Source organism: Myxocyprinus asiaticus, chromosome 44 (assembly GCF_019703515.2).
Source record: "Myxocyprinus asiaticus isolate MX2 ecotype Aquarium Trade chromosome 44, UBuf_Myxa_2, whole genome shotgun sequence".
NCBI lineage: Eukaryota > Metazoa > Chordata > Actinopteri > Cypriniformes > Catostomidae > Myxocyprinus > Myxocyprinus asiaticus.
Genome location: NC_059387.1, coordinates 36,018,979 through 36,044,876, shown reverse-complemented (window position 1 = coordinate 36,044,876; position 25,898 = coordinate 36,018,979). Strand labels below are relative to the sequence as shown.

The 25,898-nt window shown below is 42.3% G+C and overlaps 1 protein-coding gene across 3 annotated transcripts; it reads right to left on the bottom strand.

Moving 5' to 3' along the window:
- Window positions 1-1,102: 1,102 nt before the first annotated feature.
- On the bottom strand, window positions 1,103-25,243 carry LOC127434623 (transmembrane protein 200C-like). 3 transcript variants are annotated; one of them, XM_051687496.1, is made up of 2 exons: window positions 25,069-25,243; window positions 1,103-5,073 (listed from the first exon to the last, which is right to left on the bottom strand). In XM_051687496.1, exon 2 carries the CDS (start codon window positions 5,050-5,052, stop codon window positions 3,439-3,441), a length of 1,614 nt encoding a protein of 537 aa, XP_051543456.1. In that variant the 5' UTR covers window positions 5,053-5,073; window positions 25,069-25,243; the 3' UTR covers window positions 1,103-3,438. The 3 variants fall into 3 exon arrangements, with proteins under 3 accessions (XP_051543456.1, XP_051543455.1, XP_051543453.1); XM_051687495.1 differs by lacking the exon at window positions 25,069-25,243 and adding an exon at window positions 23,907-23,924; XM_051687493.1 differs by lacking the exon at window positions 25,069-25,243 and adding an exon at window positions 19,581-20,017.
- Between the last annotated feature and the right edge of the window lie 655 nt (window positions 25,244-25,898).

The following is a 25,898-nucleotide window of genomic DNA, read 5'->3' as shown; positions in this document are numbered from 1 at the left end:
AGCAACATGCTAATAAGCTCTCGGAATACCTTAGCAACCGCAAAGCAATCCCCTGGCAACCAACCACAACACCCTAGCATCAATTCTGCATGCTCAAACATAACTCACAGTGACACTTTCTTCAGAGCATTTAAAAACTTGTTCTTCTAATATGAATCAGGATGCTGGATTTCTCTCTGTGTAATCTCACTCTAATGACGTTTGGCTTAATAAAGTAATATGCCACAAATGCTGTCGATTGAGCTGAACTTGTATTGAACCCGGGATATTCCTTTAATGAAACAGGCAGAACACACAGTTCCACGGGGAAAACCAGGTAGAATAAAGGTTTGTCTGAAAGCACTCTGCAGGTCACATCTTTGCTGAATAAAACCATTTCTAAACTTGATTTAGGTCAGAACTGTTATGCAGCACCTTCTGAGCTTTTAAAAAATTAATACGCTTGTGTTTGAACTAAGAAAAAAGTCCTATAAAAAGGTACAGCAGACTTTCCACCTAAAATGTATAAATTGTAATCTGACACAACGGCGGTGCATAACAGGATGGAAATGAAGAGCTAGTTTGCCATCAGTCAGTGAGGGTTTGAGTTAGCATCAACTTGAAAATCATCTTGATATTTTTTAACCATCTTTTGACATTTGTGATATTATGATTGTGCATTTTTTTTAAACAGAATGAAATGGTTTAGAACGAGACAAACCAACTAACACCACAAAACATCACAGACTTCATCAAATCCATCGCTAACACTTACTGATGTTTGTGCTGTCGTTTTCCCTCTAAAGTGATGTCACATCCAGGAGGATGATGTCACTAAGCAACTGGCTTTAAAAGGATATTACAAAAGACTAAAAGGAAGGAAATGGATGTTAAGGGAAAAACTGTGCATAACACCCAATGAGTGACAAACCAAAGTAGTGAAATGATTTAAAATTCACCCCTATGATCACTTAATTGTGATATTGTGATAAACGATTATGATTTCCAACTTTAATAATCATGAGTTTAATATGTTAACACATGATGGGTACATGAAACTCACAGTATGGTAGAATTGACCCAGTTGACATGTTTGCATCTTATACTTTGTGTTTTGCTGGTTTCTTGAGTTTAATAAGCAATTTTTCACAGCATGTCTAGAGTGAATAATGCCTGACATACTTCTCTGAAGCACCTGAATAATGAAATACAGTCATAGAGAGTTATGTTAAAGTTTGAGTTTATATTTCGGGAAAGATTGAAGTGTGTTGATCATATCTGTAGACATTGACACCAGTAACGTAAGCACAAACCTTGAGGCTTATTATACACAGTCACATGTGCTCAGTGAAAGTCTAACTGCTGTTTTAATAGCATTCATTATGTTAATTAGCAGTATTTGATTGGTCCATTGAAAGGCAGATGGAAACAAAATGGGTAGTATTCAAAACGGTTTACAACAACATTTCAACACTGTAACAAAGACAAACTACCACACAAGTGTTTGTTCGTAAAACATCAAGGGCTGCTTGTCCAAACAGATCAGGCTGCGTTCCAGTTAACTCTGACCGTCGGAATTTCAAACTTCCCATTTGGAAAAGAGCAACAGGACTCTACTCGAACTCATTCACACTGCAACAAAATAATATTCTTACTGAATATTTTTGTCCTATTTTCTGTAAAATGATCGAAACATCCTTAAAATAAGAAAAAAACACTTGAGAAGCAGATTGGCATAATATATTAAGTCTTGTTTACAGAGAAATCTAACAAACTTTGGTGTGGTTTATGCTTAAAACAAGAAAACACTATTTGCCTATGGGGTAAGAAAAATAAACTTGTTTTCCTTTTGAATCAAGTTTTTTTTTCTTACCCCATTGGCAACCATCTTTTTCTTTTTTTTTATCCCCAATTTGGAATGCCCAATTCCCACTACTTAGTAGGTCCTCATGGTGGCACGGTTACTCACTTCAATCCGGGTGGTGGAGGACAAGTCTCAGTTGCCTCCGCTTCTGAGACCGTCAATCCGTGCATCTTATCACGTGACTTGTTGTGCATGACACCGCGGAGACTCACAGCATGTGGAGACTCATGTTACTCTCCACGATCCACACACAACTTACTACATGCCCCATTGAGAGCGAGAACCACATTATAGCCACCACGAGGAGGTTACCCCATGTGACTCTACCCTCCCTAGCAACCGGGCCAATTTGGTTGCTTAGGAGTCCTGGCTGGAGTCACTCAGCACGCCCTGGATTCGAACTCGCGACTCCAGGTGTGATAGTCAGCGTCAATCTTTCTTAAGCATAAACGATCTAAATGTTCTTAGATATCTCTGAGCACAAGACAACGTCTCTTATGTCATTTTGCATCTGAAGTAAATGTATATTGTTTAAAGAATGTTTCGATATTTTTACTGTGAAACAAGACAAAAACTGTTTTTTTGTTTGTTTTTTGCAGCGCACTTTTATTATACACTTGGAAAACAGATGCTAGCATTGGTCAACTTCTGTGTTGATAAGCAAAACAAACATCTGCAAAGCGAAATTTTGCATTACCATTTTGTTCGCTTATATGTTATCTTCTGAGCGTTAGGCATCAGAATGTTTGGAGATCGTAGACATCAAGTAATAATTAGATCTGATTTTGAATGGAACATATTAGTTCTTTACTTGAGCTATTAGCAATCTGGCCATAAATCAAACACCATTGATTAATCTTTAATTAACTGACCCCAAACTCATCTGACAGACTACAGCATTCCTAAACGTCTCATATTTGAAATAGACCGTAATGGGATTATATATGAGACAATGCTGGACTATGTGAACCACTGTGCTAATGCATGGATCCGAGTTCACTTAAGTGGAAAAACATTACATTTCTAAACAAGACATATCCTAGAAAAAGCTAAAAATAAAGAAGATTTGACCATACAAGTTAACATTTCTGATTCAAAATGCAAACATAAGCATTTCCCACACAAGCAGTCAACATTTGAAATCAGATATTGCTATGTATCAAGTCCATTTTTAAAAAGAATCAGTAATTTGGATATTAAAAAAGTGCAAGTAGATGACCGTATAAAACATGCTGCTCAGACATCCGAACGTCACCGATAAACTAAAGAAACAGCCACAAATATTCTACTACTGAAGTATAAATCTAGTGAAGCATAGCTGTGCTATCATGCTTAGAATCAGAGCCTGTTCCTTTCCTCATGGTTTTTGCTCAGTAACTCCGTAAGGTACCAGTTTTATAGACTCATTTTTCCAAAGAGCCTTTGGGTCTAACACACTGACAGTGTTTAATATGGCATTTCCTTTCGATGCAACTTTTGATTGCATTCTAAAGACCAACTTTGCAAGTAATCCCAATGAAACCATTCTTAGTTTCATAACAGCAGCATCAGCCAAGTGTCTTGAACGACCACCATGTAGGTCCACAGAATTCTATTTAAATTTCTACGCTGCCCATTTCCACATCCTCTAAAGTCGTGTCTGATTGGGAAACCATGATGAGTTTTTCTTTCTTTGAATATTGCCTGACCACGGCACACTCTGGACTATCAGAGGTGTTCTTCTCTCGGTCAGTTTGAGCTTGATCCTTTTCTAGAATCTCAACCAAACTCTTGCGACAAAACATTGCATTGTCTGTGGACTCGAAGGACTCGCCCCCCAGACCTTCGAGTTTGGTGTAGCGTCCGCTGCTGAGCACCTCAAGTCGAGGGCAGCTGAGGCGTCTCGATCGCACCACCTGCCGCTCTGTAGGGGTGGACGGACATATTCCCAGATCAATGGACATGGAGTAGTCCGAGAGAGCGCTCAAGGACAGGTGAGATCCTGTCGCATTGCGGCCCGGCGAAGATGGCGGTAGAAGCTGCACCTGGGAACCCTGCAAAGAAACACGTGGAGCTCCCTGCAAACTGCCGCTACTCTTGTAAACCTCCACCGAGTCTTGCACAAGATCTGGATAAGTCTGAGCAGTCTCCACCTTGGCTTTCGTGATGCTTCTATATGCCACCAGATCCTCCAGACGTCTGCAAATTTCCTCCGTGTCCAAATACTCATGTTTGGCCTCTCCGGTTTTATCCGACCACCTTCTTTTAGACGTCCCTCGATTGTTGAGTTTCATCATTGGAAGCGTGAAAGCATTGATGGACGTTGACACAATTGTTCTAGTCTCCCATTGCTTTAGCTCAGGTGTTGCCATACTGATACTGTTCTGATCTTGATAAATACTGTACACCGTGTTCGTAAAGGTTTCTCTGTCCATAGACGAGACCCGAGGTGTGGTTGTAGATGGTCTTCGTGATGGAATCAGGCTACTTGGGTCATGTCTACCCGAGCCCGGAGATGGCCAAGGGCCCTTGGTCAAAGTACCAGCGCTAAGTGACAGGCTAGATTTGGTCTCTTTTGATTGCGTATAGTTCACAAACCCATTTAGCGGGGCAGACTCTTTGCTCCGCAAACTATGAATGTCAATGACAGTTGAGTAGATGTCTCTAAGGTTAATGATTTTGGTCTTTTTGTCTCTGTTCTCGTGAAGTACTGCATTAGCACAAATAAACAGGAAGATGCCGATGCCCATAATCAAAGGTCCTAGGACTTTCAGCTTGTCTGAATACAAGTACCTGTTAATAAATACAGCAAATGCTCCTAACTGGGGCGGATTTAATCCAGCGGTCCCACTGGAGCCATTATAGCTCCTGAAGTTTTTATCCAGTTCATGCCGAGACTTACTATTGACCGTCAAATTTACTAGTTCAGCTTCTCTGTTCTCATAGGACCTCTGAGCATTCGGTGTGTTCAGCAGTACTGGGTACAGTGAACTCTCTTTGGGCCAGTAGCCCAACACAGCCATGGCGATGCCAACCAGCAGCACAAGAATGCCAATGGCAGCGACCAGTCCAGGTATGGAACATAAGTTCAGCTTTCCCTTCACCACGACCACTTCGTTCTTCCTCTTTTTCTTTGCTTTCCTCTTGCGCTTGTTTTCAGCATGGTTTTTGGCACGGAGGGAGTCTTGTCTCCTCGCAGAGATCCGCAGCAGACCACCTGTGGCGATCATGATGGCACTCAATTATTCATCCTGTGAAACAGAGAGAGACTGTTAGTGTGGGTAGATGAGAGTCTTGAGATCTATACATACACTCACATCATCTATATACACCGATCAGCCACAACATTAAAACCACCTGCCTAATATTGTTTAGGTCCCCCTCATGCTGCCAAAACAGTGCCAACCTGCATCTCAGAATAGCAGATGAGATGATATTCTTCTCATCACAATTGTACAGAGCGGTTATCTGAGTTACCGTAGACTTTGTCAGTTCGAACCAGTCTGGCCATTCTATGTTGACCTCTCTCATCAACAAGTGTTTCCGTCCACAGAACTGCCGCTCACTGGATGTGTTTTGTTTTTGGCACCATTCGGAGTAAAGTTTAGAGACTGTTGTGTGTGAAAATCCCAGGGGATCAGCAGTTACAGAAATACTGAAACCAGCCCATCTGGCACCAACAATCATGCCACGCTCCAAATCACTGAGATCAAATTTTTTCCCCATTCTGATGGTTGAAGTCAACATTAACTGAAGCTCCTGACCCATATCTGCATGATTTTATGCACTGCTACCACACGATTGGCTGATTAGATAATCGCATGGATGACTGTATATATATTAAATGTTGGCATGATTCTTTTTCTAAGAATTTCAGCTTTTATGAGATTTTATGAGACTGATTTTCTTTTACTGTCTCTGGACGGTTACACCATATCACATTTTTTACTTTAAGCCCTAATCAGAACTGAGTTGACACATGGAAGGCTTTTGGCCGATACGTTTGTTTTAATTCCCCTGTTGTAAAAGAATAAATAACTCTTATGAAGACATTTTCAGAGTGCAGACCTTCCTTTATTTTTGTGAAAAAGGGCTTGGCACCTGAACTTTCTGGGACAGCGCAGTGACAACATTTCGTTTGATTACATTAAGCTCAAGAAAAAATATCTATAATGACTTTGAACTGATGAAAACTGTTCATCATAGAAGAGGTGTATTAAAGTAATTGCATTTAATGTATTTTTCAACAAACATAATAGATCAAAAAACAGGGGGCCTGGGTAGCTCAGGCTGCCATCACTGATGCTGGCTACCATCCCTGGAGTTCGCTAGTTCGAATCCCAGGGTGTGCTGAGTGACTCCAGCCGGGTGTCCTAAGCAACCAAATTGGCCCGGTTGCTAGGGAGGGTAGAGTGACACGGGGTAACCTCCTCGTGATCGCTATAATGTGGTTCGCTCTCGGTGGGGCGCGTGGTGAGTTGTGCATGGATGCCCCAGTGGATGGCGTGAAGCCTCCACACGCGCTACGTCTCCATGGTAACATGCCCAACAAGTCACTTGATAAGATGCGCGGATTGACAGTCTCAGACGCGGAGACAGCTGAAACTCATCCTCTGCCACCCGGAATGAGGCGAGTCACTACGCCACCACGAGGACTTAGAGCACATTGGGAATTGGGCATTCCACATTGAATGAAAAACAATGAATGTCACGTCATTGACCCATAAACCACTAAAACTTAAGTATCACAAAATTTTATGAGACTTCTCTGAATACAAGACATAATATCATACTGTGTCATTTTGTCAATCTCAAGTAAACGTATCTTTTTTTAAGGATGCATAGAAAAATGTATACTAGAAAACAAGACAAATATATTTATTACGAAAAACAACTGAAAGAACATCAATGCAAGGCTCTTTCTCAGACATGTTTTCACTGATACTATAGAACACTAAGTGTGATCGAAATGATGCTTCCACAGACACACATATGAGTGATAGAACAGAAACTGTGTGTAGCGGAGAATGATGACAGACCGCATGATTCACTTCAGTCTCCCAAGGGAGATAGAAAGAATCTGTTTGTTCTGTTTGGTGTCGATTCAAGATTAAAGCTGATTCAATCACTTCTGACCACATACAGTGAGCCTGTGAGTGAATTTGAGGGTAACAGGACAAAAGGTGCATTTAACTGATAAAGATTGGAGTGACTGTCGTGGGTGGTTGTCAAGGCTTTCCTATGCGGTTGCTACAGTGTTGTAGGTGGTTATTGTTATACTGACTCAAGTGAAAAGACAGTTGCACCCTCAAGTCTCTGTGATATTGTGCTCTCTAGATATGACTCGAGTCCCACCTTCAATGTAATGTATGGGATTTTTCTTATGCTACCAAGACAACAATCAGTATGGATTTAAACATTTTTAGCCAACGTTCAATAACAAATAACAGTAGATGGTTTAAGCCTGCTGGCATCTGATCTGCATCGTGATAAGTGTTTCTTTTAATTCTGAAGCATCACACATTCGTTTTGAATGAATCCTTACACTGAATACTGAAAACCTTTATAAATGAGATATAAATGCACGGTTTCCAAGGATGTTATTAATTCCTGAGGTAATTTGCCTAAGTAGGATTGCTTCACAGATGCCATATGTAAATATTTGAAACTAACATGTTGTTTGGAAAACTAATCCCATTGGAAAAAATGCTTTCGCAAACACTTATAGTTGACTCTAAACATTAAACTGATACAAGAAAGTATTTTAACATTAATCTGAAGTTATACAACAGTCTGGTTCCGAAAGTAAAAGTCCCATTCAGTTTTTGCATTGATGAATTGATTTACAATGATAACTTATAAACCTTTAAAAACAGACCAACAGTTAGCTCTGATGTTGTTTATCGATGGTATACGCTCCTGTTGAAGCCATCCAGTCTGCCTAATTTCGACTTTGTTGTTAAAAATCCTGTTTAATAGCGGAATTCCTGGTGAACTCTGAAGAAAAAGATCCACCAATCAGAGAACCACGGCCAGTGAAGCCTGCGAAATAATGGTGCATTCCATTTGTCTCGGAAGTTGGAGCTCCGAGTTATTTTCCGAGTTCCGAGACCAGAACTGACAAATGGAACGCCCCCCAATGTCGGAATTCCTACTCGGAAAGTCGGAAAAACTCAGAGGACCCCGAGTTCAGAAAGCAAGATGGCTGCGAAGAGCATCGACTGTAGTATGCTGTGGGTTTAAAGTTGTTTTTTTTTTAGCACTTTTGTCTTTTTTGTGTCCAATTTAGTAAATCGTATACACAATATTGTATTACCATTGCCTATAGGCATGTTGCTATGATCCTGTTATGTGTGAATTACCATGTAATGTGTTGTTTATAAACTGGTACAGCTAAAATTGGCTAGATCGCTGCTGCTACAACAACAATGGTCAATGTTGCTACAACAACACTGCCTAACGTTACAGACCGTAAAACAGTTTACACATAAACCCCGTTAGGCAAATTTATATTGCAAATATACGTCTGTACTTCCATAGGGCATTGCCCTTTGTTTACACCGCTGATTCGATTAAAACGTGGTTAATATGTTTTGATACAATCAAATACGCGGAAACATTAACATACCTTCTCCGCTTTCTGTCATCTTCCTCGAGGTCTCTTAGGTGAAGGGCATACTTATTTTGTAGCTCTCTGTACTCCAAAAGATTTAGTGCAACAATTACTTTCCTGGAGGCATCCATCTTTTTTTTCCGACTTGTCGTGTTGTGTGTAAAAGGAACGCTTCCAACTCGGATTTCTTGTTTTTTTTTAACGGATATGACGTCGATCCGAGTCCCGAGCTCCGACTTCCGAGACAAATGGAACACAGCATAAGCCCAGGAGCGACTGCTCACACCCATGACGAGTCGTTCACCAATCACCCTCAAACTACTTCCATATTTGTACATATCGGAACATTTTGCCATAAAGCGTAAAATATATTGTTTCTTTATATTTAATCAACAACCTAAAATTAATTTATATATTCCCATCATTTTTTAATTCGATTACATCATTTGCAATGCTTCATGGGATTGTAGTTCATTCCCTCACTAAAGACGTTCAGTACACAGTCTTGTATCTTTGTCTTTTTGTCTGATTTTCAAACATTATTTTGCTTCAAATTAAAGTTTGGAATGTTGGGATTCACCTTGGCTCATGGCTTTCATCTCTTTTATAAAGGATTTTATAAAAAGCCTATCCAATCGATTCATGATTCAGTACAATTCGCTCAGAGCGCTCTCTCACTGAATCATTTGGAGCAGGTTCTCACAGAGTAAAACAGTTTCTGGATATTTACGAATACAGAGAACAAACAGCGCTGGAAACAGTGGAAATGTACCAACAATCAACTGAAACAAAAGGCTGTCTTTTTGAGAGGTACCTTTGAGAAACTTCAGCTAGTGCTGTGTCATGTGAACAAGGGGCTGTTCAAACTGAACGTGTTTTTGCATCCACTCACGCTGTTTTTCAGTCGTTTTCGAAATAAACATTCGCTAGATGGATGTCTTTTGACAACTGCGTCATGTTTCACTGTGTTTTTAGGATCTCTTACGGAAGCGCCGCATTTTTAGACTCTGTGTCAAGTTAAAAAGAACTTCTTCAACTGATAAAAACGCGTCTCGAGACACCTGCGTTCTGCTCTATTCGTTGTGGTGCTTTTCTGTCTGAACGATTACTGGAAGAAATGCTTTAGCCAATAGTTACATGAACGCTACTCATACTTGAGAAAATAAATAAATGCTTATTTCAAAGTCACCAGAATTGAACGCTTTGGTGTTGTTTTTTGCACAAAAAATCTCCTGGGGTAGCATGCCTCCGGACCTCCCTGGATATAAGGTTTATTAAGCAGATTTCTGTGCGTACACTCAGATTAAATCCTGCAGGTGCCTTTGCCAGAGATGGGTGTGTAAACTCACTGCATTTACACACGTCACACGTAAATAACCCATCATAGCTGTGATGATTAATTATCAAGAAATATTAATCATGGGGGGCCTGGGTATCTCAGTGAGTAAAGACACTGACTATCACACCTGGAGTCAGGAGTTTGAATCCAGGGTGTGCTGAGTGACTCCAGCCAGGTCTCCTAAGCAACCAAATTGGCCCGGTTGCTAGGGTGTGTAGAGTCACATGGGGTAACCTCCTCGTGGTCACTATAATGTGGTTCTCGCTCTCGGTGGGGCGCGTGGTGAGTTGTGCGTGGATGCCGCGGAGAATAGCGTGAAGCCTCCACACGCTACGTCTCCGCGGTAATGCGCTCGACAAGCCACGTGATAAGATGCATGGATTGACGGTCTCAGACGCAGAGGCAACTGAGATACGTCCTCCACCACCCGGATTGAGGCGAGTCACTACACCACCACGAGGACTTAGAGCGCATTGGGAATTGGGCATTCCAAATTGGGGAGAAAAAGGGAGAATAAAAAAATAAATAAAAATAGAATACGGCAAGTTATGATGCCCTGTATGTAGAGCACATTTCATGTTCTTAAATAAAAATGGCAGAGACTCTATTTCACAGAGGCCTTTGTGACATAATACATGTTTCTGCATTAGTTTACAGTCTTATAATTTATGGCACCAATTAAATCTTTATGCTGTCTTCCAGAAGGGATTTCCAGATGGGAAATACATATTTGAGTTTCCAGCAGTAGAGTTCATTAGTTCTGAATCATCAGGGGAGAAAAGCAACGACAGATGAGAATTCGTTTTTGTTTTGTTTTTAAGCTAGAGGTCATTTCACATTTCATATACTGCTGTGCTCATTAAACGCTTGAGTATTATTCTCATTGGACCAGGGGCGGGGCTAGAAGGGCAGCTGCCACCCTTAAAATGAGCTTTGCCACCACACTTGCCACCCCAACTGGGACCCCACTCATGTCCTGGAGATGGTGCGCAATGGCTTATCCCATCCATGTCGCGCATGGTCCATAACAATGTTCCGCCCGTGTCTGGTAGGACAGAGCATTCCACCTCAGTAGACAATCCCCCCCGCCCCACCGTAAGATGAACTTACTGGATGCCACCCCTGGCAAAAAAATCCTGGACATGCCCCTGCATTGGACTGAGTCTTTCAAACACATGAGATGGACATTTTTTTGGGGGGGGATTTTCCCCTTTTTCTCCCAGTTTGGAATGCCAAATTCCCAATGTGCTTTTTAAGTCCTCGTGGTGGCGTAGTGATTCGCCTCAGTTGCCTTCGCATCTGAGACCATCAACCCACGCATCTTATCACGTGGCTTGTTGAGCATGTTACTGCGGAGACATAGCGCATGTGGAGACTTCACGCCATCCACTGCGGCAGCTACGCTCAACTCACCACGCACCCCACCGAGAGCAAACCACATTATATCGACCATGAGGAGGTTACCCCATGTGACTCTACCCTCCCTAGCAACCTGGCCAATTTGGTTGCTTAGGAGACCTGGCTGGAGTCACTCAGCACACCCTGGAACTAGCGAACTCCAAGGGTGATAGCCAGCATATTTTACCACTGAGCTACCCAGGCCCCACATGAGATGGACATTGATTTGACATGAATCAAAAAGAGGCGTTTAGCAGAGCCAACTGATGATGACTAGCAATAATGACTCTCCACAGCTCCACAAATCAGCTGACAGCACATAAACACGAGGCATGTAGCATATAATCACATGCTCTCATCAGTTGTACATGGTCATCATGAATCTATCACACACAGCTCCTATTCTGGAAAACTTGTGATTTCAAGACAGAGGAAGTAGTTCATTAGACAGACAGAGACAGGAGGAGGTGCAGCAGTCACATCTCTTCAGCACAGTACATGAAGCCCTCAGCACTGGGAGAATTTCAGCTGTTTTTATTTTACTCAATATATTGTACATGTTGTCCCACTAGACCATGACAAAAAATAAAAATAAAAAGGGGAGTTCTTCTCTTCTCTGAACTATGACTTAAATGTACGTACATATTACATTACTAGATACGATTTGTTACATTTGCTTGAAAACATGCATAAATGAAACATTTAATTCCAAAAATAAATACAATGTTTCTGGAGCTTTTTTCTCTAAACTCTCTAAAACTCTCTAAAATGTTGCCATGTAAATCCACTCTGGTTGTCTTAAGTCTTATAAAGCATTCTGCAAAAAAAAAAAAAAGACAATTAAATAGAAGGAAAATGCATGTATTTGCAGTCAGCCCGATATTTTATAACTGCCTCGGAAACTAAACATATCATGAAAGTTTTTGCAACTTTACAAGGGCATAAACATTAAGGAGGTAAGAACTGAGGAAGTATATGATTGGTTGCCTGTTCATTAAAGGGCCGGTTACACTACACTTAACGCTCCATTCACTCCAAATAAAATGCATCCAGAAGACTGGAAATGTAATATATGTGAAGAAACTTCGTACTATGCAGCGTACCAAAGTTCAGGCTTGGTGAACTCTGAATAATTTTCTTGTTGCAGGAAAGTGAGTAGAAAATACATTCTAACATTAATATACTGTAATGCTGTTTGTTAAATGTGATTTTCTTTACTTACACCAGAAGCCCTCCTGCGTGACATCATATCCTGTTTCGTTGCGTTGTCTGAAAAAAATGTGCATGCTCAAAGCCTAGTGTGACCGCCCCTTAACCATGGACCCTTTTCACAGACTGTGATGACGCATTTACGCTTTATTCAGCAGCGTAAATCTAGCAAACTTATTTATATTTGCAATTTTGAATTTATTTAGTGTAAATTAATAACATTATACTTTGTATTATATTATCCTAGAATAACATTTAAAAAGCGAGTTACCACAGATGCTGAGTGACAGTAAACATTCAAAAAACCCGGAAGTGTGAAAAGAGTCCATTCACCATAATATTCTAGCACTGCATTACGTTACACTGTATCCACAGTTCTCCTGAGCAACCACTGGGTGGCGCCATGATGATTCTAATTGCCTGGTTTCTGTTTCTGGTCTGAAGATTCAATGTAAAAACTACTGAAACGAGCGATCCAGATGGAGAACAACAACCATTTAAGTTTTTTTGGAGTAAAAATTAATTTCAGGCTCAACTTGTGCTGTTGTTGGCTGTCATAACAACTCAAAGTAGTAAATTATATCAACATAACTAACCTCGGACCATCGCTTCATGTCATCTACTGTACACACTCAGGTGAGCCACTTTCAATAAAAACGGTCATCTGTGTTTGTATCGGCACATGTTTTTTGACCATTTTTACAAATGTAATACTTTAAACATCATATTACCGACTAAGAATATACGGCAACGCGAGTGAAAACACTGGAGACCGGAAATTGAAAACAGGCGAATCGTGGAACACTTCCATGTTCGGGATAAAGGTGTAAAGCTGCAATTACTGTGACATCACACCACAGGCAACCACACTTTTATGTGATTATGTTGGACACATAACGGGTTGATACACACAACCTCACGCATTTAACACACTTCTAAAGCCTGAGACATTTCGAGAATAAACTACCATCAGACATGCGACATTCATCTTTAATGCTTACATTTTTGGTCCACACACAGTAAATATTAATGTGACTTAATCAATTTGCAAAGGTCGATTAAGACTGAGCAAGTTACTTACTGCATTCAAAATACATGCAAAGACATATATATGTAGTACATTTTGTTTGTATAGCCTTTAACAAACAGTGCACACTGTGTTTGGGAAGAGAGGGTCCAGTTCTTCCTATTAGATCAGGGCTATTCAATTGGTGGCCCTATCTGGTCCTCCATCTGATTTTGATCAAATCACCTTACAGTCTAATCATCAGAGCGCTGTCTGCACAAAACTCTGAAGTGAGTTTGACAACAATCAGTGGCGCATGCACCTGCATTCAGTGGTGAGTTAACAACTGTCAGCAGCATGTGTAACAGCATTCAGCTGTCGTCAGTTAGGACACAGATCCAAACTGGAGCACGTTTACGTTTTACATAAGCATATTTGACTGCGTCATATTCAATCAAATGTATTTATGCAAACTGCAAGTTATCACAGCAGTTGTTACAGAAGTGGTGTCAGCTAAGATGCACAATCTTATTAAATGATAAGCAAACCTTCAAAGAAAAGTCTGATGAGGAGGAGGGCGGGGCCGGCCCATGAAGACACACCGCCGGCCCTGAATAGGGCTAATCAGCTGGGAGGGGGATAAAGACTAGCCAGAGGCGCCAGTTCGAGAGAGAGAAAGACGCACGCGGCCACGTTGCAGGTGTGTCTGTGTTTGTTTATGTTTGTTTTATGTTGAGTTATTAAACTTTACGTTGACTGTTTAGCCGGTTCCCGCATCCTCCTTACCCACCTTACCTCGTTACATTGGTGTCGAAACCTGGGAGGGAGGAGGGATGCGCTGTCGCGGAGTCCTCGCCGCTGCCATCTGCCAGGGGAGCAGCCACGGCTATCTGCCTGGGGATGGAGGGTTTGCTGCCGGCCGCCGAGAGCCAGAGGAACCACAGCCACCAGCCGAAGAAGGGGAGGAGCGAGCTGGCAGCCACCAGAGGGCGGAGCAGTGGTTGAGGACCGGGTGACAGCGTCTCCGGAAGCCGGTGAGCAAGTTTTCTCTCTCTCTCTCCTCTCTCTGTGGCTCTGACTCACTCTTTCCCTCTCCACTTTCCCTCCCCTCGTCTCCCAGAGCTCCAAAATGCAGGGAAGACCTGCCGGCAGGCAGGGGAGTGGAGGGTAGTGCATCATGCCGTGGGTTTCCCTGGCCTGAGTTGGGCAATGGAGGAGTGTGATGAGGAGGAGGGCGGGGCCAGCCTGTGAGGACACACGGCTGGCCCTGAATCGGGCTAATCAGCCAGGAGGGGGATAAAGACTAGCCAGAGATGCCAGTTCGAGAGAGAGAGAGAGACGCATGTGGCCGCGTTGCATGTGTGTCTGTGTTTGTTTATGTTGAGTTTTATCATTAAACTTTACGTTGACTGTTTAGCCAGTTCCCGCCTCTTCCTTACCCAGCTTACCTCGTTACAAAAATGTACAGAGAAGTTTGCTTTTATTCTTCATGCTTCATGTTTTAAACGCGTGTCTATCAGTTTAGGGTCTGTAATGCTTGTAAAAACTGATGCTGTGAGCACCAATAAACCTGCATACATGCATATATCCTGACTATGTTTGGTTCTATATACAGATGTGTGACAGCGTTCTCAATCCCGAACATCATTAAATCAAACAGCTGTTTGCGATCGGAGCTTGCGTGATTTCCTCGTGAAAAATTCAAATCTACCAACAGCAGTTGCACGGCAAATGAGTCTTATTAGCGCAGATGCGATCGCAATAACTGTGATCCATGAAATATCACCATTAAGGTCAAATCCTGAGTTTGTACTGATCCACCGATCCTGATAAAAACCTAAAGAAGCCAAAATATTTCAGAAACGGGGTGTTTCAATTTCACGAACACCAGTTTTGGGGCATTTTTATTTTCTGGGGTGCTAAAAGAATCGGAAGTGCCTCTGCCGATCATTTGTTTGTAAACAGGAACTTCATCAATACTTTTGGTAACTATAAATAAGCCCCTATACTTGATTCAATCATTAATGTCAAAAAACACTGTGGCACTATCAAAAAATGTCTCTGTTTGTTCGTATATCCCAAGTAGCCTGACATAATAACATTGGCCCAACCAATGGTGTGAGTTTGATGAAGGAGTCCTTATTTGTCCTTCCAAATGACAGACTGGAGAGTGCACAAGGAAACCCATTTGAAAACAGGTTTGGTGACACTCTTCAACCCAACCTGGCTTCTGTTTCTTTCTTAACAATACAATGCGCCAATGCTGCAGGCTGCTAGTGGAGTAAAGAAAAATAATGCATGGCTTTAAGAAACAATGCTCCCACACTTCTGTGTTGGCTTGGCTTCCATGTTTCCAACCACAAAGATTTACAGATATTACAAATTCCTGAGAGTGTTTGACAATGGAGGATTCCACGTTTAATGAAATAAACCTGAAAATGTGCAGACAGTCCAGACAAACAGATGAGCACACATGCAAGCTGCAGGAGTTCAAAGCAAGACATGAGCGGCCTGATCCACAGAGACTTCAGACAGACACAACACATGAATTGTCATCTCAAACACAAGCGAGAGGGGTTTATGGATCACAGTGACCTTTACATTCATATCTGAAGAGCTTGATGAAGGGGAGAGGTGAGCAGTGATGACAATAAAACCGTTATGAGACAAAACAGCAATGACGGTGATGATGTCCTGTAAGTATATTTGCTTGTAAAACTAGCGGCAATAAAGAGATGTAGTAGAAATATGATTTTCCAGCAGCTCTATTATCATGCAGCGAGTGCAGGGAAACATAAATGTAATGGAGCTAAAAAACAACAGCAATTATCATGTGATTTCCCAAGCGCTGCATGCACAAATGAACACATTCCACCAAGCATATGCGTCTGACATTCATTCTTGGGCAGAAAATTAATGATATGCTTTTCACCCCAGCAAAATTCTCGAAAATGGGCTGTTGGCAAAAGCAGCCGTCCAACACCGATCTGAAGCCAGTACGGCTCTTTCTCTTACTAACGTTTGTATTATACACAGTGTGGGGGCCTGATGCACTAAAAACAGCGCTAACATCTAACTATCTAACTACTTTCAATCACTCAAACAACCCTGAAAAATATGACTCTACAACAAACAACTGTGTATCCATTATTCCCAATACTTTACTAGCCAATAATAAATTCACCAGTGAACACACTACTATTGAGAGATCTGCTTTCTAATGGGGTGTTCACTGATAGTGATTTGCAGTGACAAAGTGACCAGAAGACGTACATTTTTTACACATTTTAAAGCGATACAAGGACTACACCGTAAAGTCGCTTTTAAAGCAAGTCATTCCACTCGACGGCCATCTTTGGAGCTCTCCCGGGCAGCTATATTCTATGAAACAAGTACAGTTCCTATGGTATATACTTGAATGGGGAAAGACCGAAATCTCCAAAAGGGTTGGTCAAGATTACGATCAAAGAACATCAGGGAAGGTCATGTGATCTTTCGCCAGATATAGCTGGATAATTCAGTCAAGTAGGAACGCCCACGAGAGAGCGACAGTACAGCACAGCAATCTCAAGCAGTTAAATCGCTGTCAGTGTGAATGCATCTTAACAGGGAATCTAGTTTCTAATGATGATTTTACTAGTCTTTTCTAGTCAGCTGTGAACCCTTTCAGGCTGTTTAAGAGTACAAACAGATATTCCAGCACTAGCACTTCTGTTGCAGGTGGAAGAACAAGATCAACGCTCCTCAAATGATTTATGTCAGTTCTTAAGACGTTGCACTAGTTATTCTGTTTTCTCAGATAGGAGAGACTGGTCAGCTTGAACAGAGAATGGTAGACTACATTCGCACCAATGCACACTGGATGCAATAATGAGCTCTCATACTTAACAGCATCTATTGAATTCCTACATTAATTATAGAGCTTATTGCATATATATCTTCCATGACCAACCACGCCATAAACACAGTCACACAAATATCCAAACTGTAAAAATCTACAGTCTTGTTTATCAAACACGGTCCTTTTTTTAGCCATTTTGACAAGGGGTTTTCATTCTTCTCCTGTAAGAACAGCAAATGCAAGTGTCCAATACACCCAATCCAACAGAAAGATTTCCAAGGTTTTCATGATTTAGTGGGAGACATGGTTCAGTTACTCGGGATGCTCTGGAATAGATTTATAGATGTGTTTGGCATTTTAGAGAGCTGAATTTGGAGTGATGGTGTCGTAGTGGCTAAAGCACAGAACTGGTAAGCAGACGGTTGCCGGTTTGATCCCCACAGTCACCACGATTGTGTCCTTGAGCAAGGCACTTAACTCGGGGGGGTGATTATCCCTGTAATAAGTGCACTGTAAGTCGCTCTGGATAAAAGTGTCTGCCAAATGCGTAAATTGTAATGTAAATGAACCTGGTGCCAAAAATAGCATTATTATCCTAGAAGACCTTTACAACACAGCCGAGCAAATACACTGAATATCAGCACAGTATTCCTACGGACTATCCCATATACAGCTGGTTCAAAATGCAGCAGCTAGGCTTTTGACAGGGTCAAGAAAGAGGGATCACATTTCCCCTGTTTTAGTCTACACTGGCTTCCTGTGAAATTCAGGGTAGATTTTAAAATTCTTCTTCATGGGGGCCTGGGTAGCTCAGTGAGTACTGATGCTGACTATCACCCCTGGAGTCGTGAGTTCAAGTTTGTGCTGAGTGACTCCAGCCAGGTCTCCTAAGCAACTAAACTGGCCCGGTTGCTAGGGAGGGTAGAGTTACATGGGGTAACCTCCTCGTGGTCATGATTAGTGGTTCTCGCTCTCAATGGGGCGTGTGGTGAGTTGTGTGTGGATCGTGGAGAGTAGCATGAGCCTCCACATGCTGTGAGTCTCCGCGGTGTCATGCACAACGAGTCACATGATAAGATGCGCGGATTGACGGTCTCAGAGGCGGAGGCAACTGAGACTTGTCCTCCGACACCCGGATTGAGGTGAGTAACCGCACCACCATGAGGACCTACTAAGTAGTGGGAATTTGGCATTCCAAATTGGGGAGAAAAGGGGATAAAAAATAAAATAAATCTGCTTTATGTCTACAAGGCACTATCTTGTGTCATGCCCCAATATATCAGTGACCTTCTCATCCTGTTCTCCCCCACCAGAGCGCTCAGGTCATCTGATCAGCTTCTTTTGAGGGTTTCTCATTGCCGCAATAGATCTAAGGGCGATCGTGCCTTTTCTGCGGTAGGTCCTAATCTCTGGAACAGTCTCCCTTTCCATGTGAGGTCAGCTTCATCATTAGCCATTTTTAAATCTTCTTTAAAAACATATTTTTATTCTGTAGCTTTTGAATAGGTCCTTGAATAGGTTGAACTGTGTAAATACATGATGCTATATATAAAGTATTTATTTATTTTATTAATGTTTTATGTGTATGCGTACGTGCATATATATATATATATATATATATATATATATATATATATATATATATATATATATATATATATCACTGTCTTTGTATATTTATTTGTTTGATCTGTAAAGCACTTTGGGTCAACTTCTGTTGTTTTTAAATGTGCTCTATAAATAAAGGTTGACTTGACTATTGATCTACAGCTGTCAGAACATGCATAGTTTGATCATGTATTGATCATATATGACCTGAGAGTCTTTAAAGCATGAAACATGGACCGGTTCACCAAAACCAAAGTCCACATCAGCGTGTCACTTCAGATTTGCAGTTTTGACCTCTTCAATAAAACAACTGGCTAATAGTGATGTTTGATGATGATGATGAGATTTGACATTTACAGTCACTTTATCTTAATTAAAAATGTTACCACAATTTTAGACGGTTATAAGATCAATACAGCCAAAACGTTAGATTTTAATATGAGAAACTGAAATAAATTGTGCAATGACTGTTGATATTCGGACATAAAATGGAGATTGTGAAAACGCGCTGCCTCAGATGAAGCTGCATCTCTCTTTTAAAGGGCTTTTTACGAATAACATGAACAACAAAACATAACCTGCTTTAACAAGTTAAAACTGAACAGAAACGGGAAAATCTGGGCAGAAAATAACAGCTCGTGACATTCGGTAAATTGAACGAACCCTCAACAGAACAGTCAGACGGTCATGCATTCGTATATCGATCACTGATTGACAAATCATATATTCGTATGAATCGCTTACCGTGAAATGTGACTAATAAATTCGCATTCGGATAATCAAGCGCAAACTTTTTCTCTTCACAAGCGACCATTTTGAGGTATAAAATAAAAATAAGTTTGCTGTTTCCAGTAACTCCAGTCAGGAATATTCCCGTTAATGTCTCGCACGCTTCTCTGGGGAGTGTCGCGCGCCCGCCGGGGTTCTGATCCAGAGTTCGGTGGTTCGGGTTCAGGCTCGGTTTCGGGTGAGGTTCGGCTGTTACTGCAGCTGTTGTTACGCTGAATCCCGGGTGTTGTTGCTAAGATACCGCAACCCGAATCCAGAAAAAAACTGCTGCAGGATTTGAATAATTGCCTTCTTAACAGTTAATCAGATGAATGACGCCTCGCATGATGCTCAAACGCGCGTCAAACGCCCTCAGCAGCGCTCATCTGATCTGAGGACAACAGAGAGATGATGAAGATGCTCTTACCGGCGCCCTCACACCCCCGCGACACTGAGAGCGAGCGACGCGTCGTGTCAGCTCGCGTCGCGTTGTAGACAGACTCTCTCTCTCTCTCCTGCGTCTCTTTGTTCACGCTGGTCAAATATAAGCTGGAAAACTCAATATTAAAGAAGTTCCAGGAGCATATTTATAAAAGATACAGCAGTAGTATCACTATTAGAAGACGTAATTAAACATTAAATTGAGACAGCAAGATGGTTTTTTTTTTTTTTTTTTTTTTTTAGTAACAAATTAAAATAATGCTGCACTTCTGAAAGGTTGCACCATTTCCTGTTAATTTCAATCACATTTGGCATTTCTTTTTTTTTTTTGGGGGGGGGGGGGGGGGATTTTTCTCCCCTTTTCTCCCCAATTTGGAATGCCCAATTCCCAATGTGCTTTTAAGTCCTCGTGGTGGTGTAGTGACTCGCCTCAATCCGGGTGGCGGAGGACGAATCTCAGTTGCCTCCGTGTCTGAGACCGTCAATCCGCGCATCTTATCACGTGACTTGTTGAGCGCGTTACCACGGAGACGTAGGAGGTGTGGAGGCTTCATGCTATTCTCCGCAGCATCCACGCACAACTCACCACACACCCCACCGAGAGCGAGAACCACATTATAGCGACCACGAGGAGGTTACCCCATGTGACTCTACACACCCTAGCAACCGGGCCAATTTGGTTGCTCAGGAGACCTGACTGGAGTCACTCAGCACGCCCTGGATTCAGATTTGTGACTCATTAAATGTATGTGTTAATGGTTTGTAAGCCGCATTTGAAGGGGATTGTTGGATTGAATCAATATCATTAAATTATCAATATCATTATAGAGGCCACAGATCAATAAACTTCTGGTTCAAGAGATTCAAACTCGTAAATTGCAAACTCGTAACTAATTGCAGGACCAACATAATAAATAATGAAGGTTCTGTAACAGTATGAAGACCAAAGGCAGTCACACATGCCTCTTAATATTCACATTAATACTCAACCAATATGGGATTTAGCAACACACTCTCACGGCAGGCAAAATCATCAGGATTCATACGACTTTTCTAAATTTTGCTAATTCATATGATATCGAGGGACTGCACTCGTTTGAATACCTACGACTTTCACTACAGCCATTGACATCGCTGGATATTGTTTCCATCAAATACATGTTGTGTGCTTCTGTCACACACAACAGCTTCCTATCATGTTTAAACACTCTACTGATTGGTTAGATTTAGATGTGGTGGGAGGCCTCGGTAGCTCAGTGAGTATTGACGCAGACTACCACACCTGGAGTTCTCGAGTTCGAATCCAGGACGTGCTGAGTGACTCCAGCCAGGTCTCCTAAGCAACCAAATTGGCCCGGTTGCTAGGGAGGGTAGAGTCACATGGGGTAACCTCCTCATGGTCACTATAATGTGGTTCTCGCTCTTGGTGGGGTGCGTGGTGAGTTGTGCATGGATGCAGCGGAGAATAGCGTGAAGCCTCCACATGCGCTATGTCTCTGCGGTAACGCGCTCAACAAGGTACGTTATAAGATGCGCGGACTGAAGGTCTCAGACGCGGAGGCAACTGAGATTTGTCCTCCGCCACCCGGATTGAGGTGAGTCACTACGCCATCACGAGGACTTAGAGTGCATTGGGTATTGGGCATTCCAAATTGGGGAGAAAAAGGGGAAAAAATCCCCTTGGGGGATGGATTAAAAATGGATTTACAGGTTGTAGAGTTGCTAAAAGTTCTCATGAGTATTTGAAAGTGTTCACGGTATGTCATATCAACTGGAAGTAGAGGGGAAAGATTTTAAAACACCAGTGCTTCATTAATAAATCTACAAGATCCTTCACTGTTAAAGATTTTCCCATCAAAAAACAGTAAAGAACTGGCAGCAGGGTACTGTAAAATGAACAGTGTCTTGCTATTGCTGAAATGTAAATTTTGCATGTAAATTAAATACAGCATAAAGCTGTAATCGGCAGCAACATACTGTAAAAATACATGCACTGCAGCACGAAGAAATTACTTAGATTTTTTACTATTTGCTGGTTTATTTTGACGTTGTTTTTGTTGCAGTCTAAATTACTTGTATTTTAATGTTCAGCTTTTACCGTTTTACGTAAAACATTAAAACGGTCAGAATGTTCTATATCGGGTTGTTATGACTTTTATAACTGATTGGAATTACTGTTTTCACAGAGTGGGTGATCAAATATCACCAAAAACCCCACAGACTTACATTGGCAGAATGTTCCAATGGGTCAAAACTCTTTAAAGGTGCTGTAAGCAAAATGTTCCTGTAGCACGTAGGAGGGCGGGGCCAGGCCGGAATGATGCACGCCCAGACCCCAATCAGCCTGATGAGGCAAGCGAGGGATAAAGGCGACCGGAGATGGCAGTTCGGGAGAGAGAGAGAGCTACAGGCAGCTGTCCTGCATGTTTGCTGGTTATTTGGCTTTTGCTCTAAATTCACTATTAAATTATGGAGTTACACATTCAAGCCGGTTCTCTCCTCCTCCTTTCCCTCTAACCCCTTTATACTGGTGCCGAAACCCGGGAGGGATGCCCGTCGTAGAGTCCTCGACATTGCCATCCACCCAGGGGAGCGCCGCTGCCATCCGCCGGGGGACGGAGTAGCCCAACTGCCCGGATGCAAGGAACAGCTGCCGTCCGCGAGGCGAGGAGGGACTGGAATCCCCGACAGCCTGGAGCGATGGAGCTGCTGCCGGGGCGGAGGAGTGCCCTGCCGGCCGGCAGAAACGCGGAGGGGTCGAGGGAAGACCACTGTCCACGAGGGGAGGAGGGAATCGACTCCCCTACTGCCTGGAGCATAGGGCCTCTGCCAGGGGCGGAGGAGTGTCCCCACAGACCTCCAGAAACACAGAGGGGCGTTCTGTTCGCTGGGGGTCAGAGGTTTGACTCCACTCTGCCCAGGGAGGATAAGTGTCCTGAGATAGCTCACCGGTCTCTGTGACAGCTGTAGACTTTGTAAACAACAAAGTCACTTTTCACCTTTCAATCATTTTGCTCGTTCTCATAGTATTTTATTTGAAGCGGATCATTGAGGCTTTGATTCATAATGTTTGACACTGTTGAATTTGACAGCAACAGGAACAAGCTGCTCTCTTGCTCAGTTTTAGTCTCAAAATTATCTTTGGAGGGCGGGGTTTTGGAATGAGGGGGGCGTGGCTAATTCAACGGCTCAGTCACGTGAAAGCTTCAGAATGCTAAAATCTCTTACAGCACCTTTAAATTGTCAAAAAAATACATTGAAAATTAAAATGTAAAGAAGGCCTTTAATGTGCTTTGATGGTTTCTCTTGACAAATTTTTTCTCTCTTTCTATCTCTCAATCTGTAACATTCAAACTTATTTTATAATTTTTGTTAAACTTTTACACAAGGCTTTGTCAAGCCAGAATCAAAGTTTGTCTTGTTTTTACTATATTGATCATACCATTTGAACAAATCTCCAAACCTAAAAGCATACAACACCTTTACTCTACATCACTTCTGTGGCATGCCCTACTGGCATGCGATATTTTTATAGGTTCAAAATAATATTCCTATCTATAATGTGTCATGCTATTGTGTATTTACACTGATCAGCCACAACATTAAAACCACCGACAGGTGAAGTGAATAACATTTATTATCTCGTTACAATGGCACCTGTCAAAGGGTGGGATATATCAGGCAGCAAGTGAACAGTCAGTTCTTGAATTTCATGTGTTGGAAGCAGGAAAAATGGGCAAGCATAAAGATCTGAGCGACTTTGACCAGGGCCAAATTGTGATGGCTAGACGACTGGGTCAGAGCATCTCCAAAACGGCAGGTCTTGTGGGGTGTTCCCTGTATACAGTGGTTAGTACCTACCAAAAGTGGTCCAAGGAAGGACAACCAGTGAACCGGCGACAGTGTCATGAGTGCCCAAGGCTCGTTGATGCGTGTGGGAAGTGAAGGCTAGCCCGTCTGGTCCGATCCCACAGAAGAGCTACTGTAGCACAAATTGCTGAAAAACGTAATGCTGGCCATGATAGAAAGGTGTCAGAACACACAGTGCATCGCAGCTTGCTGCGTATGGGGCTGCGTAGCCGCAGACTGGTCAGAGTGCCCATACAGACCCCTGTCCACTGCCGAAAGTGCTTACAATGGGCACATGAGTGTCAGAACTGGACCATGGAGCAATGGAAGAAGGTGGACTGTTCTGATGAATCACATTTTCTTTTAGATCATGTGGACGGCCGTGTGCGTGTGCGTCATTTACCTGGGGAAGAGATGGCAGCAGGATGCACTATGTGAAGAAGGCAGGCCGGTGGAGGAAGTGTGATGCTCTGGGCAATGTTCTGCTGGGAAACCTTGGGTCCTGGCATTCATGTGGATGTTACTTTGACACGTACCACCCATCTAAAAACTGTTGCAGACCAGGTACACCCCTTCATGGCAGCGGTATTCCCTGATGACAGTGGCCTCTTTCAGCAGGATAATGCGCCCTGCCACAATGCAAAAATTGTTCAGGAATGGTTTGAGGAACATGACAAAGAGTTCAAGGTGTTGACTTGGCCTCCAAATTCCCCAGATCGCAATCCAATCGAGCATCTGTGGGATGTGCTGGACCAATAAGTCCGATCCGTGGATGCTCCACCTCGTAACTTACAGGACTTAAAAGATCTGCTGCTAACGTCTTGGTGCCAGATACCACAGGACACCTTCAGAGGTCTTGTGGAGACCATGCCTCAACGGGTCAGAGCTGTTTTAGCGGCACAAGGGGGACCTACATGATATTAGGCAGGTGGTTTAATGTTGTGGCTGATCGGTGTATGGGTGGCTCAAATTTAATTTCCAAAACAAAAAGCAGCATACAGTAATTAAGGCCTGTTTAAAGTCTTTACAACTTTTCATGTCAGCCCCCTTTTTATTATATTTGATACTCAAATCCAAAGAGCTTCCTGTACATGCTGAGCTCAGTATAAAGATGAAACACCGGAGACTAACAGAGATCCTGCTGCACCTCTGAGAGAATCTTATTAAGTCAAACCTCCACGGCCTTTGAAGTTCCTCTCTGCTTCATCTAGCCTGAAGACACAATCTACTGCTCAAGGAGGAATCCTTTTTTTCTCGATGATGGCCGAGTGAATTTAACAAGCCCCTCCAGCTCTGGTGAAACTCTCCATGGGACGTGTGAAGAAGCATGTTCCTCTCTCTACAGCACAAGGATCTTTTTCTCAGTGCAATCCATCTGCTTTCCTCCAAACAGAAGATCTTATTCCCCTCGCATTTAAGGAAAAACCTGCGTCATCAGACTCTCCCATAATCCTCTCTGAGCTCTTCTGGCACACGGTCGTCTCACGGGACATGGAGCGACTCTGGACCGTTCGGGTTATTTTCAGCAGATAGTGCAGAATGTTTTTCAATTTTCTTATTTTTGTGCTCAAATGGAAAACAAGATGAAGTGATGGTTGTTTTGGAACATTTCTGAAATTTTTGGAATATTTTGCAAATGCTAAACATCCAGGGGAGACCAGGACTAGCTGTCATCAAGGATAAATCTCACATATATCCTTTTAGCAGATGCTTTTATCCAAAGCGACTAATTAACTTCAACAAACAACTTTGTTGAAATGTTGAGTTTGTCTCAAATAAAAAAAAATTTTTTTTGGTGAATCCTGTCCTTCACACTAACATTCCAGTATCATCATACTTTTGTAATAGTTGTTGGGTTCACAAGTGAACATACATTAAGACAAGAATCAACATTTAAAGATTGAAACAAAAGGTTAAACTGTGCTCTGAGGAAATACTATCATAAATCAGGCTGGAGAATGTTGTCTCAGATGTTGGATTTATAGTACTAAACCCTGAAAACAC